The sequence below is a fragment of the Pimephales promelas genome, chromosome 10 (assembly GCF_988280905.1).
Source record: "Pimephales promelas chromosome 10, fPimPro1.hap1.1, whole genome shotgun sequence".
In the NCBI taxonomy this organism is placed as follows: domain Eukaryota; kingdom Metazoa; phylum Chordata; class Actinopteri; order Cypriniformes; family Leuciscidae; genus Pimephales; species Pimephales promelas.
This window is the reverse complement of record NC_142778.1, coordinates 1,231,472-1,251,652: the sequence shown is the minus strand read 5'-3', so window position 1 is coordinate 1,251,652 and position 20,181 is coordinate 1,231,472. Positions and strand designations below refer to the sequence as shown.

Here is a 20,181-nt window from a genome sequence, read left to right as displayed (position 1 = left end):
TCTGAAGGATCACGTGACACTGAAAATTCTGATTTGATCACAGGAATAAATTACACTGTTAGAAAGCAGATGTTTTACATTTTAATAATATTTCACTGTTTTTCCTGTAATTTTTTAGTGGTCAGTAGCCTAAAAGAGGCCTAGACATAGGGTTTCGTTCCAACAAGTGGGGCACTACCTACTTTTTTTATTTAACATCAGAAATATATAGAGATTCCATAAGAAAAAGTTCTCCACACACAACCTTGCAGTTTTTGAGAAAAATTATGCTAAAGATGCCCATTTTGAAAAAAAGGGATACCATAGGGAATTTTGCATTTTTGAACCTGTTTATCATATAAACCCCAAAAAATGCAAAATTACCACTTGAGTAAACCAGTAAACTACGAAATAAACCAGTTTGAAATGTGTGATATACCTGAAGTTGCCATCTAGGCACAGTAAACATACGATTATCAAGAAAACGTCTATCATTAATTCAGGCGGCCATGGCTGGGCCATAGGGGTAAAAAAAATAAAAATATTTGGGGTAAATATTTAAATGGGACGGGTCCCCAACAGTCTCTGGCAGGGCGGTCGCTGGCTGGACGTCTCGGGCATGAGTTTGTTTTTAAGTGTTAGTAATTTCGGGGAAAACTTGTAAACATCCAGTTCCAAGAAGAGCTTCTGAAAGGCTTCAAAAGTGCGCCTCAGTTCTTTCGGGTAGGTGTGGTTTAGTGCATACGTGAGTCCAAGAAGAACAGCACAGGCTCTTGTCAGATTTTCCAAGCCAGCCATGACTTGCATCCACCCCTCCAAGATGATGCTGAAATACTCCTGAGAATCCCTCTTGCAGATGGCAATTTTCATTATGTGCTGCAGGATATCTCCATTGTCACACTGTAAAATAAACATTATTTTTATCTTGTCTGTCTCATAAGTCTGTCCATAATTATAAACTTGATTTGTGTACGGTTGTAAAAAAATTATTTTAACAGCTTGAAATGCTAAGACAACTACAAGTAAACCCTTATACATACAAATATTGTTTCAGTGGACCACGAAGACTGTCACAATAACATAAATACAGTTTTACCAGTTACAGAGGGTGTATTCAGGAAGAAAAAATAAAATTACTTTTGGTGACACTATTGTAGGGGGAAATTAAATTTCAATGGTCCACTAGACAGTCTACTAACTAACTGCATGTCAACTAACTCAGGGTGTCAGTAGACTGCTAGGTTAGGGTTAATAGATAAAGTTAACATGTAGATGCAGTTACTTAGTCAGTTGAATGTCTAAAGTGGACCATCAAAATAAAGTGTTACCTTTTTAGTGGCTGACAAATCTATTTTGTGTTAAATATTTTCACATTATATACCTGGGCACAAGCCGCTCCCACTGCAATCAAACTCATAGGTTCATTATATAATCGAGCAATAAACCTTTTGGATAAAAAAAACAAACAAAACATTAGGTTATCATCATTGCAGCATCTTTAATAAATCTAATTTTGATAGCTTTAGCAATTTTTCCTTTCTTAAACTAATTTATAAGTGCATTAATCATCTAGTACATGAGCCAATATAAGTACATTTATTGTGAGACCGGACAACATCCGAGTCACTGCCTGACTTTAAGATGTTCACTTCCAGGCTTAAAAACTGGTTAAAAATAAGCCAAAAACGTACTTATTTTTAATTATGTACATGATATGCATGTATGTTTATATTATTATTATTTTTTTATTTTTTATTATTGAAGTAGTTAATCATGTAAATTTTCTTGAGTATAAAAGCCCTCCAGGGACAGGAGTTGAAAATGACCAATAGCTATAAACTTTATATGCAACACTTGTCACTATGTTTGTTTGCATTGTCCCTGTCAAATAAATAAATAAAATAAATATAATTTAATTAGAAAAAAAGCGTTTCGTTTAAGTTGCATTTCTATTTTTATAAATAAAAACAATGCACATATGCATTTCTCAATCAATTCTAGTCACTTACATTGTACTGTTGGATGAGGTCATCCTCTTTTTCACCCAGAAAACTGATCAAACAACACGTCTCTCATCGCGTCGATGTTTTTATCCGGATTCTGATCGGGAAGTTTGTAAATTAGCAGCGTCATCCAAAAATAATGAAAAAAAATATTGATATGTTAACTATGAAAGTAACTTAACTTACTTGCAGCATGGGATCAATAACGTAGCTAAGTTAGCTCTGTAGTGTCTGACGTTTTGAGCCATTCCTTCGCACATCAAACTTCAGTAAAGAGCAACGGACCTTTCCATCTTTTCCGACGTAAAAAATACACTTTACGGGTGTTAATCGAGCTTGATCGCCACTATCAGATCAGATGAAGATGCGCTGCTTACGTCCTCCTCCATGTACATGTGCGTAGAGATAGCTGATTGGTTGAAAATCGAGCTCAACAGTTTTATATGTCTCAATACACAGTCAATATAGTGCGCCAATAAATTACACTTTCTCATTAACTGCAGGATAATGCGTGGAGAACTTTTTGTTTGGATACCTTTTATTAACATTAAAGAAAATGTAGTGCCCCGTTTGTCGGAACGAACCTAAACGATACAGCTCACGTACAGCGGCCTACATAAAAAATCTGATTTTTCCCAATCTTTTGATCAGCACTCTATCCGTCTGGTGTTTGTTCTGCTCCTCTGGTCAGTTAATGTTTGTTTGCTTTGGCGATATTGTGCTATTCTACACATTCATGTTAATAAAGCTCATTTGATGAATGCACAGATTGAGGTTTAACACACGATGAGGACGCACCGAGTCCTCCGGGTAGAGCTTTGACCACTGGCATGAGCTGAGCGATCTCCAGAGCTTCCCAGAGCATGTCATCGGTGGCCTTTCTCTCCGGATCCAGATTAAACCTGAGGGACAGAGAGAACATGCGCTCAAGACTAGACCAGACAAGGTGTGTGTGTGTGTTTGATCAGAAATGCCGTTTCCAGGGAATAAGGCCTCACCGGATTGTTCCACTGAATAAAATGGGATCCTGCAGGATAATGGAGAACTTCGATCGGAGCGTTTGCAGGGGGAGCTTGGCGATGTCAATCCCATCGATGATAATCTGCCCTGTGTGAGAAAACGTGTGTGTGTGAAAGACCTGCCGATGAACATAAAGAGTGTGTGAGTTCAGGAAGCTCCGGTTACCCTCGAACGAGTCCACCATTCTGAAGAGAGCGAGAGAGAACGACGACTTCCCACTTCCTGTCCTTCCGCAGATCCCCACCTGCAACAACAGATTCATGTGCTCAGTGTGTGTGAGTGTGTGTGTTTGCTGTGTGAAGCATCAGAATGACCTTCTGTCCTGGTCTGTGTGTGCGTGTGTGAGACCTTCTGTCCAGGTTTGATGTGAGCGTTGACGTGTCTCAGAACCGGTCTCAGGCTGGTGTCGTAGCGAACGCTCAGGTTCTGGATCTGGATCTCTCCGTATTTCGGCCATCCTGCAGGAACCTGAGCCGGAGCTGCGATCACACACACCAGCACTGGTGTTAATAATATTACATTCAATTTCTATATTATATTATATTATATTACATATATATATATATATATATATATATATATATATAAAATTTAAAAACACAATGTTGCCATCGGTTGTCAGTTCGAGTGTGTTAGTCAGTGGTGTCCACTCACTCATGAGTCCGTCGTAGTTCTCAGCCTCGGTGTGTATCAGAGCGCTGACTCTCTTCACACACCCCAACTGAACCTCCATATCGGCCAGGTTACGCACGATCCAGTTCAGGTAGTTGGACACCTTAAGGAACACACACACACACACACACACACACACACACACACACACACACACTGTTAGATGCCTGAACTCACACTGGTGATGCCCAGAGCTGGACAAAGTTTTTTCATCAAATAAAAATAACAAGAAAAATTAATAGTTTCAAGCTTAACAGCTCTGGAAGGGTCTAGAGCCTCCATTTTTGCACTCAGGACTAAGTCTCATGGCCCTCTATCAGAATCCAGAGTTTTGAGAAGATTGGAGAAACTTAATTTTTTGCCCCCCGAAAAAAAACGTAAGGGGTACCACTGTCGTTTTTTTTTGGGTCGAAATTTTGAGTTTCAATATCTCAGCTCTGGAGGGGTCTAGAGCCTCCATTTTTGTACTCAGGACTAAGTCTCATTGCCCTCTATCAGAATCCAGAGTTTTGAGAAGATTGGAGAAACTTCATTTTTTGCCCCCCGAAAAAAAACGTAAGGGGTACCACTGTCGTTTTTTTTTTTTGGGTCGAAATTTTGAGTTTCAATATCTCAGCTCTGGAAGGGCCTAGAGCCTCCATTTTTGTACTCAGGACTAAGTCTCATTACCCTCTATCAGAATCCAGAGTTTTCAGAAGATTGGGGAAACTTAATTTTTCGCCCCCCCCAAAAAAATGTAAGGGGTACCACTGTCGTTTTTTTTTCGGGTCGAAATTTTGAGTTTCAATATCTCAGCTCTGGAAGGGTCTAGAGCCTCCATTTTTGCACTCAGGACTAAGTCTCATTGCCCTCTATCAGAATCGTGAGTTTTGAGAAGATTGGAGAAACTTAATTTTTTGCCCCCCGAAAAAAAACGTAAGGGGTACCACTGTCGTTTTTTTTTTGGGTCGAAATTTTGAGTTTCAATATCTCAGCTCTGGAAGGGTCTAGAGCCTCCATTTTTGCACTCAGGTCTAAGTCTCATGGCCCTCTATCAGAATCCAGAGTTTTGAGAAGATTGGAGAAACTTAATTTTTTGCCCCCCGAAAAAAAACGTAAGGGGTACCACTGTCGTTTTTTTTTTGGGTCGAAATTTTGAGTTTCAATATCTCAGCTCTGGAAGGGTCTAGAGCCTCCATTTTTGCACTCAGGTCTAAGTCTCATGGCCCTCTATCAGAATCCAGAGTTTTGAGAAGATTGGGGAAACTTAATTTTTTGCCCCCCGAAAAAAAACGTAAGGGGTACCACTGTCGTTTTTTTTTTGGGTCGAAATTTTGAGTTTCGATATCTCAGCTCTGGAAGGGTCTAGAGCCTCCATTTTTGCACTCAGGACTAAGTCTCATTGCCCTCTATCAGAATCCAGAGTTTTGAGAAGATTGGAGAAACTTAATTTTTTGCCCCCCGAAAAAAAACGTAAGGGGTACCACTGTCGTTTTTTTTTTGGGTCGAAATTTTGAGTTTCAATATCTCAGCTCTGGAAGGGTCTAGAGCCTCCATTTTTGCACTCAGGTCTAAGTCTCATGGCCCTCTATCAGAATCCAGAGTTTTGAGAAGATTGGAGAAACTTAATTTTTCGCCCCCCCCCCCCAAAAAATGTAAGGGGTACCACTGTCGTTTTTTTTTCGGGTCGAAATTTTGAGTTTCGATATCTCAGCTCTGGAAGGGTCTAGAGCCTCCATTTTTGCACTCAGGACTAAGTCTCATTGCCCTCTATCAGAATCCAGAGTTTTGAGAAGATTGGGGAAACTTAATTTTTTGCCCCCCGAAAAAAAACGTAAGGGGTACCACTGTCGTTTTTTTTTTGGGTCGAAATTTTGAGTTTCAATATCTCAGCTCTGGAGGGGTCTAGAGCCTCCATTTTTGCACTCAGGACTAAGTCTCATTGCCCTCTATCAGAATCCAGAGTTTTGAGAAGATTGGAGAAACTTAATTTTTTGCCCCCCGAAAAAAAACGTAAGGGGTACCACTGTCGTTTTTTTTTTGGGTCGAAATTTTGAGTTTCAATATCTCAGCTCTGGAGGGGTCTAGAGCCTCCATTTTTGCACTCAGGACTAAGTCTCATTGCCCTCTATCAGAATCCAGAGTTTTGAGAAGATTGGAGAAACTTAATTTTTTGCCCCCCGAAAAAAAACGTAAGGGGTACCACTGTCGTTTTTTTTTTGGGTCGAAATTTTGAGTTTCAATATCTCAGCTCTGGCAGGGTCTAGAGCCTCCATTTTTGCACTCAGGTCTAAGTCTCATTGCCCTCTATCAGAATCCAGAGTTTTGAGAAGATTGGAGAAACGTAATTTTTTGCCCCCCGAAAAAAAACGTAAGGGGCACCACTGTCGTTTTTTTTTTGGGTCGAAATTTTGAGTTTCAATATCTCAGCTCTGGAGGGGTCTAGAGCCTCCATTTTTGCACTCAGGACTAAGTCTCATTGCCCTCTATCAGAATCCAGAGTTTTGAGAAGATTGGAGAAACTTAATTTTTTGCCCCCCGAAAAAAAACGTAAGGGGTACCACTGTCGTTTTTTTTTGGGTCGAAATTTTGACTTTCAATATCTCGGCTCTGGAGGGGTCTAGAGCCTCCATTTTTGCACTCAGGACTAAGTCTCATTGCCCTCTATCAGAATCCAGAGTTTTGAGAAGATTGGAGAAACTTAATTTTTTGCCCCCCGAAAAAAAACGTAAGGGGTACCACTGTCGTTTTTTTTTTGGGTCGAAATTTTGAGTTTCAATATCTCAGCTCTGGAAGGGTCTAGAGCCTCCATTTTTGCACTCAGGACTAAGTCTCATTGCCCTCTATCAGAATCCAGAGTTTTGAGAAGATTGGGGAAACTTAATTTTTTGCCCCCCGAAAAAAAACGTAAGGGGTACCACTGTCGTTTTTTTTTTTTGGGTCGAAATTTTGAGTTTCAATATCTCAGCTCTGGAAGGGTCTAGAGCCTCCATTTTTGCACTCAGGACTAAGTCTCATTGCCCTCTATCAGAATCCAGAGTTTTGAGAAGATTGGAGAAACTTAATTTTTTGCCCCCCGAAAAAAAACGTAAGGGGTACCACTGTGGTTTTTTTTTTGGGTCGAAATTTTGAGTTTCAATATCTCAGCTCTGGAGGGGTCTAGAGCCTCCATTTTTGCACTCAGGACTAAGTCTCATTGCCCTCTATCAGAATCCAGAGTTTTGAGAAGATTGGAGAAACTTAATTTTTTGCCCCCCGAAAAAAAAACGTAAGGGGTACCACTGTCGTTTTTTTTTTGGGTCGAAATTTTGAGTTTCAATATCTCAGCTCTGGAAGGGTCTAGAGCCTCCATTTTTGCACTCAGGTCTAAGTCTCATGGCCCTCTATCAGAATCAAGAGTTTTGAGAAGATTGGAGAAACGTAATTTTTTGCCCCCCGAAAAAAAACGTAAGGGGTACCACTGTCGTTTTTTTTTTGGGTCGAAATTTTGAGTTTCAATATCTCAGCTCTGGAGGGGTCTAGAGCCTCCATTTTTGCACTCAGGACTAAGTCTCATTGCCCTCTATCAGAATCCAGAGTTTTGAGAAGATTGGAGAAACTTAATTTTTTGCCCCCCGAAAAAAAACGTAAGGGGTACCACTGTCGTTTTTTTTTGGGTCGAAATTTTGACTTTCAATATCTCGGCTCTGGAGGGGTCTAGAGCCTCCATTTTTGCACTCAGGACTAAGTCTCATTGCCCTCTATCAGAATCCAGAGTTTTGAGAAGATTGGAGAAACTTAATTTTTTGCCCCCCGAAAAAAAACGTAAGGGGTACCACTGTCGTTTTTTTTTTGGGTCGAAATTTTGAGTTTCAATATCTCAGCTCTGGAAGGGTCTAGAGCCTCCATTTTTGCACTCAGGACTAAGTCTCATTGCCCTCTATCAGAATCCAGAGTTTTGAGAAGATTGGGGAAACTTAATTTTTTGCCCCCCGAAAAAAAACGTAAGGGGTACCACTGTCGTTTTTTTTTTTTGGGTCGAAATTTTGAGTTTCAATATCTCAGCTCTGGAAGGGTCTAGAGCCTCCATTTTTGCACTCAGGACTAAGTCTCATTGCCCTCTATCAGAATCCAGAGTTTTGAGAAGATTGGAGAAACTTAATTTTTTGCCCCCCGAAAAAAAACGTAAGGGGTACCACTGTGGTTTTTTTTTTGGGTCGAAATTTTGAGTTTCAATATCTCAGCTCTGGAGGGGTCTAGAGCCTCCATTTTTGCACTCAGGACTAAGTCTCATTGCCCTCTATCAGAATCCAGAGTTTTGAGAAGATTGGAGAAACTTAATTTTTTGCCCCCCGAAAAAAAAACGTAAGGGGTACCACTGTCGTTTTTTTTTTGGGTCGAAATTTTGAGTTTCAATATCTCAGCTCTGGAAGGGTCTAGAGCCTCCATTTTTGCACTCAGGACTAAGTCTCATTGCCCTCTATCAGAATCCAGAGTTTTGAGAAGATTGGGGAAACTTAATTTTTTGCCCCCCGAAAAAAAACGTAAGGGGTACCACTGTCGTTTTTTTTTTGGGTCGAAATTTTGAGTTTCAATATCTCAGCTGTGGAAGGGTCTAGAGCCTCCATTTTTGCACCCAGGACTAAGTCTCATTGCCCTCTATCAGAATCCAGAGTTTTGAGAAGATTGGAGAAACTTCATTTTTTGCCCCCCGAAAAAAAACGTAAGGGGTACCACTGTCGTTTTTTTTTTTTGGGTCGAAATTTTGAGTTTCAATATCTCAGCTCTGGAAGGGCCTAGAGCCTCCATTTTTGCAATCAGGTCTAAGTCTCATGGCCCTCTATCAGAATCCAGAGTTTTCAGAAGATTGGGGAAACTTAATTTTTCGCCCCCCCAAAAAAAATGTAAGGGGTACCACTGTCGTTTTTTTTTCGGGTCGAAATTTTGAGTTTCGATATCTCCGCTCTGGAAGGGTCTAGAGCCTCCATTTTTGCACTCAGGTCTAAGTCTCATTGCCCTCTATCAGAATCCAGAGTTTTGAGAAGATTGGAGAAACTTAATTTTTTGCCCACCGAAAAAAAACGTAAGGGGTACCACTGTCGTTTTTTTTTGGGTCGAAATTTTGAGTTTCAATATCTCAGCTCTGGAAGGGTCTAGAGCCTCCATTTTTGCACTCAGGTCTAAGTCTCATGGCCCTCTATCAGAATCCAGAGTTTTGAGAAGATTGGAGAAACTTAATTTTTTGCCCCCCGAAAAAAAACGTAAGGGGTACCACAGTCGTTTTTTTTTGGGGTCGAAATTTTGAGTTTCAATATCTCAGCTCTGGAAGGGTCTAGAGCCTCCATTTTTGCACTCAGGTCTAAGTCTCATGGCCCTCTATCAGAATCCAGAGTTTTGAGAAGATTGGGGAAACTTAATTTTTTGCCCCCCGAAAAAAAACGTAAGGGGTACCACTGTCGTTTTTTTTTTGGGTCGAAATTTTGAGTTTCGATATCTCAGCTCTGGAAGGGTCTAGAGCCTCCATTTTTGCACTCAGGACTAAGTCTCATTGCCCTCTATCAGAATCCAGAGTTTTGAGAAGATTGGGGAAACTTAATTTTTTGCCCCCCGAAAAAAAACGTAAGGGGTACCACTGTCGTTTTTTTTTTGGGTCGAAATTTTGAGTTTCAATATCTCAGCTCTGGAGGGGTCTAGAGCCTCCATTTTTGCACTCAGGACTAAGTCTCATGGCCCTCTATCAGAATCCAGAGTTTTGAGAAGATTGGAGAAACTTAATTTTTTGCCCCCCGAAAAAAAACGTAAGGGGTACCACTGTCGTTTTTTTTTGGGTCGAAATTTTGAGTTTCAATATCTCAGCTCTGGAAGGGTCTAGAGCCTCCATTTTTGCACTCAGGACTAAGTCTCATTGCCCTCTATCAGAATCCAGAGTTTTGAGAAGATTGGGGAAACTTAATTTTTTGCCCCCCGAAAAAAAACGTAAGGGGTACCACTGTCGTTTTTTTTTAGGTCGAAATTTTGAGTTTCAATATCTCAGCTCTGGAAGGGTCTAGAGCCTCCATTTTTGCACTCAGGTCTAAGTCTCATTGCCCTCTATCAGAATCCAGAGTTTTGAGAAGATTGGAGAAACTTAATTTTTTGCTCCCCGAAAAAAAACGTAAGGGGTACCACTGTCGTTTTTTTTTTGGGTCGAAATTTTGAGTTTCAATATCTCAGCTCTGGAAGGGTCTAGAGCCTCCATTTTTGCACTCAGGTCTAAGTCTCATGGCCCTCTATCAGAATCCAGAGTTTTGAGAAGATTGGAGAAACTTAATTTTTCGCCCCCCCCCCCCCCCAAAAAAAATGTAAGGGGTACCACTGTCGTTTTTTTTTCGGGTCGAAATTTTGAGTTTCGATATCTCAGCTCTGGAAGGGTCTAGAGCCTCCATTTTTGCACTCAGGACTAAGTCTCATTGCCCTCTATCAGAATCCAGAGTTTAGAGAAGATTGGGGAAACTTAATTTTTTGCCCCCCGAAAAAAAACGTAAGGGGTACCACTGTCGTTTTTTTTTTGGGTCGAAATTTTGAGTTTCAATATCTCAGCTCTGGAGGGGTCTAGAGCCTCCATTTTTGCACTCAGGACTAAGTCTCATTGCCCTCTATCAGAATCCAGAGTTTTGAGAAGATTGGAGAAACTTAATTTTTTGCCCCCCGAAAAAAAACGTAAGGGGTACCACTGTCGTTTTTTTTTTGGGTCGAAATTTTGAGTTTCAATATCTCAGCTCTGGAAGGGTCTAGAGCCTCCATTTTTGCACTCAGGTCTAAGTCTCATGGCCCTCTATCAGAATCCAGAGTTTTGAGAAGATTGGAGAAACTTAATTTTTTGCCCCCCGAAAAAAAACGTAAGGGGTACCACTGTCGTTTTTTTTTTGGGTCGAAATTTTGAGTTTCAATATCTCAGCTCTGGAAGGGTCTAGAGCCTCCATTTTTGCACTCAGGTCTAAGTCTCATGGCCCTCTATCAGAATCCAGAGTTTTGAGAAGATTGGAGAAACTTAATTTTTCGCCCCCCCCCCCCCCCCCCCAAAAAAAAATGTAAGGGGTACCACTGTCGTTTTTTTTTCGGGTCGAAATTTTGAGTTTCGATATCTCAGCTCTGGAAGGGTCTAGAGCCTCCATTTTTGCACTCAGGACTAAGTCTCATTGCCCTCTATCAGAATCCAGAGTTTTGAGAAGATTGGGGAAACGTAATTTTTTGCCCCCCGAAAAAAAACGTAAGGGGTACCACTGTCGTTTTTTTTTTGGGTCGAAATTTTGAGTTTCAATATCTCAGCTCTGGAGGGGTCTAGAGCCTCCATTTTTGCACTCAGGACTAAGTCTCATTGCCCTCTATCAGAATCCAGAGTTTTGAGAAGATTGGAGAAACTTAATTTTTTGCCCCCCGAAAAAAAAACTTAAGGGGTACCACTGTCGTTTTTTTTTTGGGTCGAAATTTTGAGTTTCAATATCTCAGCTCTGGCAGGGTCTAGAGCCTCCATTTTTGCACTCAGGTCTAAGTCTCATGGCCCTCTATCAGAATCCAGAGTTTTGAGAAGATTGGGGAAACTTAATTTTTCGCCCCCCGAAAAAAAACGTAAGGGGTACCACTGTCGTTTTTTTTTTTTGGGTCGACATTTTGAGTTTCGATATCTCAGCTCTGGAAGGGTCTAGAGCCTCCATTTTTGCACTCAGGACTAAGTCTCATTGCCCTCTATCAGAATCCAGAGTTTTGAGAAGATTGGGGAAACTTAATTTTTTGCCCCCCGAAAAAAAAACGTAAGGGGTACCACTGTCGTTTTTTTTTTGGGTCAAAATTTTGAGTTTCAATATCTCAGCTCTGGAGGGGTCTAGAGCCTCCATTTTTGCACTCAGGACTAAGTCTCATTGCCTTCTATCAGAATCCAGAGTTTTGAGAAGATTGGAGAAACTTAATTTTTTGCCCCCCGAAAAAAAACGTAAGGGGTACCACTGTCGTTTTTTTTTTTGGGTCGAAATTTTGAGTTTCAATATCTCAGCTCTGGAGGGGTCTAGAGCCTCCATTTTTGCACTCAGGACTAAGTCTCATTGCCCTCTATCAGAATCCAGAGTTTTGAGAAGATTGGAGAAACTTAATTTTTTGCCCCCCGAAAAAAAACGTAAGGGGTACCACTGTCGTTTTTTTTTTGGGTCGAAATTTTGAGTTTCAATATCTCAGCTCTGGAAGGGTCTAGAGCCTCCATTTTTGCACTCAGGACTAAGTCTCATTGCCCTCTATCAGAATCCAGAGTTTTGAGAAGATTGGGGAAACTTAATTTTTTGCCCCCCGAAAAAAAACGTAAGGGGTACCACTGTCGTTTTTTTTTTTTGGGTCGAAATTTTGAGTTTCAATATCTCAGCTCTGGAAGGGTCTAGAGCCTCCATTTTTGCACTCAGGACTAAGTCTCATTGCCCTCTATCAGAATCCAGAGTTTTGAGAAGATTGGAGAAACTTCATTTTTTGCCCCCCGAAAAAAAACGTAAGGGGTACCACTGTCGTTTTTTTTTTTGGGTCGAAATTTTGAGTTTCAATATCTCAGCTCTGGAAGGGCCTAGAGCCTCCATTTTTGCACTCAGGTCTAAGTCTCATGGCCCTCTATCAGAATCCAGAGTTTTGAGAAGATTGGGGAAACTTAATTTTTCGCCCCCCGAAAAAAAACGTAAGGGGTACCACTGTCGTTTTTTTTTTTTGGGTCGACATTTTGAGTTTCAATATCTCAGCTCTGGAAGGGTCTAGAGCCTCCATTTTTGCACTCAGGTGTAAGTCTCATGGCCCTCTATCAGAATCCAGAGTTTTGAGAAGATTGGGGAAACTTAATTTTTCGCCCCCCCCCCCCCCCCCCCAAAAAAAACGTAAGGGGTACCACTGTCGGTTTTTTTTTCGGGTCGAAATTTTGAGTTTCGATATCTCCGCTCTGGAAGGGTCTAGAGCCTCCATTTTTGCACTCAGGACTAAGTCTCATTGCCCTCTATCAGAATCCAGAGTTTTGAGAAGATTGGGGAAACTTAATTTTTCGCCCCCCGAAAAAAAACGTAAGGGGTACCACTGTCGTTTTTTTTTTTGGGTCGGAATTTTGAGTTTCAATATCTCAGCTCTGGAAGGCTCTAGAGCCTCCATTTTTGCACTCAGGACTAAGTCTCATTGCCCTCTATCAGAATCCAGAGTTTTGAGAAGATTGGAGAAACTTAATTTTTTGCCCCCCGAAAAAAAACGTAAGGGGTACCACTGTCGTTTTTTTTTTTGGGTCGAAATTTTGAGTTTCAATATCTCAGCTCTGGAAGGGCCTAGAGCCTCCATTTTTGCAATCATGTCTAAGTCTCATGGCCCTCTATCAGAATCCAGAGTTTTGAGAAGATTGGAGAAACTTAATTTTTCGCCCCCCCAAAAAAACGTAAGGGGTACCACTGTCGTTTTTTTTTTGGATCGAAATTTTGAGTTTCAATATCTCAGCTCTGGAAGGGTCTAGAGCCTCCATTTTTGCACTCGGGACTAAGTCTCATTGCCCTCTATCAGAATCCAGAGTTTTGAGAAGATTGGAGAAACTTAATTTTTTGCCCCCCGAAAAAAAACGTAAGGGGTACCACTGTCGTTTTTTTTTTGGGTCGAAATTTTGAGTTTCAATATCTCAGCTCTGGAAGGGTCTAGAGCCTCCATTTTTGCACTCAGGTCTAAGTCTCATTGCCCTCTATCAGAATCCAGAGTTTTGAGAAGATTGGAGAAACTTAATTTTTTGCCCCCCGAAAAAAAACGTAAGGGGTACCACTGTCGTTTTTTTTTTGGGTCGAAATTTTGAGTTTCAATATCTCAGCTCTGGAAGGGTCTAGAGCCTCCATTTTTGCACTCAGGTCTAAGTCTCATTGCCCTCTATCAGAATCCAGAGTTTTGAGAAGATTGGAGAAACTTAATTTTTTGCCCCCCGAAAAAAAACGTAAGGGGTACCACTGTCGTTTTTTTTTTTGGGTCGAAATTTTGAGTTTCAATATCTCAGCTCTGGAAGGGTCTAGAGCCTCCATTTTTGCACTCAGGTCTAAGTCTCATGGCCCTCTATCAGAATCCAGAGTTTTGAGAAGATTGGAGAAACTTAATTTTTCGCCCCCCCCAAAAAATGTAAGGGGTACCACTGTCGTTTTTTTTTCGGGTCGAAATTTTGAGTTTCGATATCTCAGCTCTGGAAGGGTCTAGAGCCTCCATTTTTACACTCAGGACTAAGTCTCATTGCCCTCTATCAGAATCCAGAGTTTTGAGAAGATTGGGGAAACTTAATTTTTTGCCCCCCGAAAAAAAAACGTAAGGGGTACCACTGTCGTTTTTTTTTTGGGTCGAAATTTTGAGTTTCAATATCTCAGCTCTGGAAGGGTCTAGAGCCTCCATTTTTGCACTCAGGACTAAGTCTCATTGCCCTCTATCAGAATCCAGAGTTTTGAGAAGATTGGAGAAACTTAATTTTTTGCCCCCCGAAAAAAAACGTAAGGGGTACCACTGTCGTTTTTTTTTTGGGTCGAAATTTTGAGTTTCAATATCTCAGCTCTGGAGGGGTCTAGAGCCTCCATTTTTGCACTCAGGACTAAGTCTCATTGCCCTCTATCAGAATCCAGAGTTTTGAGAAGATTGGAGAAACTTAATTTTTTGCCCCCCGAAAAAAAACGTAAGGGGTACCACTGTCGTTTTTTTTTTTTGGGTCGAAATTTTGAGTTTCAATATCTCAGCTCTGGAAGGGTCTAGAGCCTCCATTTTTGCACTCAGGACTAAGTCTCATTGCCCTCTATCAGAATCCAGAGTTTTGAGAAGATTGGGGAAACTTATTTTTTTGCCCCCCGAAAAAAAACGTAAGGGGTACCACTGTCGTTTTTTTTGGGTCAAAATTTTGAGTTTCAATATCTCAGCTGTGGAAGGGTCTAGAGCCTCCATTTTTGCACCCAGGACTAAGTCTCATTGCCCTCTATCAGAATCCAGAGTTTTGAGAAGATTGGAGAAACTTCATTTTTTGCCCCCCGAAAAAAAACGTAAGGGGTACCACTGTCGTTTTTTTTTGGGTCGAAATTTTGAGTTTCAATATCTCAGCTCTGGAAGGGTCTAGAGCCTCCATTTTTGCACTCAGGTCTAAGTCTCATGGCCCTCTATCAGAATCCAGAGTTTTGAGAAGATTGGGGAAACTTAATTTTTTGCCCCCCGAAAAAAAACGTAAGGGGTACCACTGTCGGGTTTTTTTTGGGTCGAAATTTTGAGTTTCAATATCTCAGCTCTGGAGGGGTCTAGAGCCTCCATTTTTGCACTCAGGACTAAGTCTCATTGCCCTCTATCAGAATCCAGAGTTTTGAGAAGATTGGAGAAACTTAATTTTTTGCCCCCCGAAAAAAAACGTAAGGGGTACCACTGTCGTTTTTTTTTTTGGGTCGAAATTTTGAGTTTCAATATCTCAGCTCTGGAAGGGTCTAGAGCCTCCATTTTTGCACTCAGGACTAAGTCTCATTGTCCTCTATCAGAATCCAGAGTTTTGAGAAGATTGGGGAAACTTAATTTTTTGCCCCCCGAAAAAAAACGTAAGGGGTACCACTGTCGTTTTTTTTTTGGGTCGAAATTTTGAGTTTCAATATCTCAGCTCTGGAAGGGTCTAGAGCCTCCATTTTTGCAATCAGGTCTAAGTCTCATGGCCCTCTATCAGAATCCAGAGTTTTGAGAAGATTGGAGAAACTTAATTTTTTGCCCCCCGAAAAAAAACGTAAGGGGTACCACTGTCGTTTTTTTTTTGGGTCGAAATTTTGAGTTTCGATATCTCAGCTCTGGAAGGGTCTAGAGCCTCCATTTTTGCACTCAGGACTAAGTCTCATTGCCCTCTATCAGAATCCAGAGTTTTGAGAAGATTGGGGAAACTTAATTTTTTGCCCCCCGAAAAAAAACGTAAGGGGTACCACTGTCGGGTTTTTTTTGGGTCGAAATTTTGAGTTTCAATATCTCAGCTCTGGAGGGGTCTAGAGCCTCCATTTTTGCACTCAGGACTAAGTCTCATTGCCCTCTATCAGAATCCAGAGTTTTGAGAAGATTGGAGAAACTAAATTTTTTGCCCCCCGAAAAAAAACGTAAGGGGTACCACTGTCGTTTTTTTTTTTGGGTCGAAATTTTGAGTTTCAATATCTCAGCTCTGGAAGGGTCTAGAGCCTCCATTTTTGCACTCAGGACTAAGTCTCATTGTCCTCTATCAGAATCCAGAGTTTTGAGAAGATTGGGGAAACTTAATTTTTTGCCCCCCGAAAAAAAACGTAAGGGGTACCACTGTCGTTTTTTTTTTGGGTCGAAATTTTGAGTTTCAATATCTCAGCTCTGGAGGGGTCTAGAGCCTCCATTTTTGCACTCAGGACTAAGTCTCATTGCCCTCTATCAGAATCCAGAGTTTTGAGAAGATTGGAGAAACTTATTTTTTTGCCCCCCGAAAAAAAACGTAAGGGGTACCACTGTCGTTTTTTTTTTGGGTCGAAATTTTGACTTTAATATCTCAGCTCTGGAGGGGTCTAGAGCCTCCATTTTTGCACTCAGGACTAAGTCTCATTGCCCTCTATCAGAATCCAGAGTTTTGAGAAGATTGGAGAAACTTAATTTTTTGCCCCCCGAAAAAAAACGTAAGGGGTACCACTGTCGTTTTTTTTTTGGGTCGAAATTTTGAGTTTCAATATCTCAGCTCTGGAAGGGTCTAGAGCCTCCATTTTTGCACTCAGGACTAAGTCTCATTGCCCTCTATCAGAATCCAGAGTTTTGAGAAGATTGGGGAAACTTAATTTTTTGCCCCCCGAAAAAAAACGTAAGGGGTACCACTGTCGTTTTTTTTTTTTGGGTCGAAATTTTGAGTTTCAATATCTCAGCTCTGGAAGGGTCTAGAGCCTCCATTTTTGCACTCAGGACTAAGTCTCATTGCCCTCTATCAGAATCCAGAGTTTTGAGAAGATTGGAGAAACGTAATTTTTTGCCCCCCGAAAAAAAACGTAAGGGGTACCACTGTCGTTTTTTTTTTGGGTCGAAATTTTGAGTTTCAATATCTCAGCTCTGGAGGGGTCTAGAGCCTCCATTTTTGCACTCAGGACTAAGTCTCATTGCCCTCTATCAGAATCCAGAGTTTTGAGAAGATTGGAGAAACTTAATTTTTTGCCCCCCGAAAAAAAACGTAAGGGGTACCACTGTCGTTTTTTTTTTTGGGTCGAAATTTTGAGTTTCAATATCTCAGCTCTGGAAGGGTCTAGAGCCTCCATTTTTGCACTCAGGACTAAGTCTCATTGCCCTCTATCAGAATCCAGAGTTTTGAGAAGATTGGGGAAACTTAATTTTTTGCCCCCCGAAAAAAAACGTAAGGGGTACCACTGTCGTTTTTTTTTGGGTCGAAATTTTGAGTTTCAATATCTCAGCTGTGGAAGGGTCTAGAGCCTCCATTTTTGCACCCAGGACTAAGTCTCATTGCCCTCTATCAGAATCCAGAGTTTTGAGAAGATTGGAGAAACTTCATTTTTTGCCCCCCGAAAAAAAACGTAAGGGGTACCACTGTCGTTTTTTTTTTTGGGTCGAAATTTTGAGTTTCAATATCTCAGCTCTGGAAGGGCCTAGAGCCTCCATTTTTGCAATCAGGTCTAAGTCTCATGGCCCTCTATCAGAATCCAGAGTTTTCAGAAGATTGGGGAAACTTAATTTTTCGCCCCCCCAAAAAAATGTAAGGGGTACCACTGTCGTTTTTTTTTCGGGTCGAAATTTTGAGTTTCGATATCTCCGCTCTGGAAGGGTCTAGAGCCTCCATTTTTGCACTCAGGTCTAAGTCTCATTGCCCTCTATCAGAATCCAGAGTTTTGAGAAGATTGGAGAAACTTAATTTTTTGCCCCCCGAAAAAAAACGTAAGGGGTACCACTGTCGTTTTTTTTTTTGGGTCGAAATTTTGAGTTTCAATATCTCAGCTCTGGAAGGGTCTAGAGCCTCCATTTTTGCACTCAGGTCTAAGTCTCATGGCCCTCTATCAGAATCCAGAGTTTTGAGAAGATTGGGGAAACTTATTTTTTTGCCCCCCGAAAAAAAACGTAAGGGGTACCACTGTCGTTTTTTTTTGGGTCGAAATTTTGAGTTTCAATATCTCAGCTGTGGAAGGGTCTAGAGCCTCCATTTTTGCACCCAGGACTAAGTCTCATTGCCCTCTATCAGAATCCAGAGTTTTGAGAAGATTGGAGAAACTTCATTTTTTGCCCCCCCCCGAAAAAAAACGTAAGGGGTACCACTGTCGTTTTTTTTTTGGGTCGAAATTTTGAGTTTCAATATCTCAGCTCTGGAAGGGTCTAGAGCCTCCATTTTTGCACTCAGGTCTAAGTCTCATGGCCCTCTATCAGAATCCAGAGTTTTGAGAAGATTGGGGAAACTTAATTTTTTGCCCCCCGAAAAAAAACGTAAGGGGTACCACTGTCGTTTTTTTTTTGGGTCGAAATTTTGAGTTTCAATATCTCAGCTCTGGAAGGGTCTAGAGCCTCCATTTTTGCACTCAGGACTAAGTCTCATTGCCCTCTATCAGAATCCAGAGTTTTGAGAAGATTGGAGAAACTTAATTTTTTGCCCCCCGAAAAAAAACGTAAGGGGTACCACTGTCGTTTTTTTTTTGGGTCGAAATTTTGAGTTTCAATATCTCAGCTCTGGAGGGGTCTAGAGCCTCCATTTTTGCACTCAGGACTAAGTCTCATTGCCCTCTATCAGAATCCAGAGTTTTGAGAAGATTGGAGAAACTTAATTTTTTGCCCCCCGAAAAAAAACGTAATGGGTACCACTGTCGTTTTTTTTTTGGGTCGAAATTTTGAGTTTCAATATCTCAGCTCTGGAAGGGTCTAGAGCCTCCATTTTTGCACTCAGGACTAAGTCTCATTGCCCTCTATCAGAATCCAGAGTTTTGAGAAGATTGGGGAAACTTAATTTTTTGCCCCCCGAAAAAAAACGTAAGGGGTACCACTGTCGTTTTTTTTTTTGGGTCGAAATTTTGAGTTTCAATATCTCAGCTGTGGAAGGGTCTAGAGCCTCCATTTTTGCACCCAGGACTAAGTCTCATTGCCCTCTATCAGAATCCAGAGTTTTGAGAAGATTGGAGAAACTTCATTTTTTGCCCCCCGAAAAAAAACGTAAGGGGTACCACTGTCGTTTTTTTTTTTTGGGTCGAAATTTTGAGTTTCAATATCTCAACTCTGGAAGGGCCTAGAGCCTCCATTTTTGCAATCAGGTCTAAGTCTCATGGCCCTCTATCAGAATCCAGAGTTTTCAGAAGATTGGGGAAACTTAATTTTTCGCCCCCCCAAAAAAACGTAAGGGGTACCACTGTCGTTTTTTTTTTGGATCGAAATTTTGAGTTTCAATATCTCAGCTCTGGAAGGGTCTAGAGCCTCCATTTTTGCACTCGGGACTAAGTCTCATTGCCCTCTATCAGAATCCAGAGTTTTGAGAAGATTGGAGAAACTTAATTTTTTGACCCCCGAAAAAAAACGTAAGGGGTACCACTGTCGTTTTTTTTTTCGGGTCGAAATTTTGAGTTTCAATATCTCAGCTCTGGAAGGGTCTAGAGCCTCCATTTTTGCAATCAGGTCTAAGTCTCATGGCCCTCTATCAGAATCCAGAGTTTTGAGAAGATTGGAGAAACTTAATTTTTTGCCCCCCGAAAAAAAACGTAAGGGGTACCACTGTCGTTTTTTTTTTGGGTCGAAATTTTGAGTTTCGATATCTCAGCTCTGGAAGGGTCTAGAGCCTCCATTTTTGCACTCGGGACTAAGTCTCATTGCCCTCTATCAGAATCCAGAGTTTTGAGAAGATTGGAGAAACTTAATTTTTTGACCCCCGAAAAAAAACGTAAGGGGTACCACTGTCGTTTTTTTTTTCGGGTCGAAATTTTGAGTTTCAATATCTCAGCTCTGGAAGGGTCTAGAGCCTCCATTTTTGCAATCAGGTCTAAGTCTCATGGCCCTCTATCAGAATCCAGAGTTTTGAGAAGATTGGAGAAACTTAATTTTTTGCCCCCCGAAAAAAAACGTAAGGGGTACCACTGTCGTTTTTTTTTTGGGTCGAAATTTTGAGTTTCGATATCTCAGCTCTGGAAGGATCTAGAGCCTCCATTTTTGCACTCAGGACTAAGTCTCATTGCCCTCTATCAGAATCCAGAGTTTTGAGAAGATTGGGGAAACTTAATTTTTTGCCCCCCGAAAAAAAACGTAAGGGGTACCACTGTCGGGTTTTTTTTGGGTCGAAATTTTGAGTTTCAATATCTCAGCTCTGGAGGGGTCTAGAGCCTCCATTTTTGCACTCAAGACTAAGTCTCATTGCCCTCTATCAGAATCCAGAGTTTTGAGAAGATTGGAGAAACTTAATTTTTTGCCCCCCGAAAAAAAACGTAAGGGGTACCACTGTCGTTTTTTTTTTTGGGTCGAAATTTTGAGTTTCAATATCTCAGCTCTGGAAGGGTCTAGAGCCTCCATTTTTGCACTCAGGACTAAGTCTCATTGTCCTCTATCAGAATCCAGAGTTTTG

At 41.1% G+C, this 20,181-nt stretch overlaps 1 protein-coding gene across 3 annotated transcripts in view; it reads right to left on the bottom strand.

Moving 5' to 3' along the window:
* abcc8b (ATP binding cassette subfamily C member 8b) overlaps positions 1-20,181 on the bottom strand; it is a 115,348-nt gene that overhangs the window by 2,281 nt on the left and 92,886 nt on the right. For all 3 annotated transcript variants that reach the window (XM_089135257.1, XM_089135258.1, XM_089135259.1), the window contains 5 exons: positions 3,657-3,777; positions 3,351-3,481; positions 3,168-3,246; positions 2,981-3,089; positions 2,781-2,884 (listed from right to left, as the gene is read on the bottom strand). In XM_089135257.1, coding sequence (XP_088991383.1) covers positions 2,781-2,884; positions 2,981-3,089; positions 3,168-3,246; positions 3,351-3,481; positions 3,657-3,777 — 544 coding nt within the window. The remainder of the gene's footprint in view (positions 1-2,780; positions 2,885-2,980; positions 3,090-3,167; positions 3,247-3,350; positions 3,482-3,656; positions 3,778-20,181) is intronic.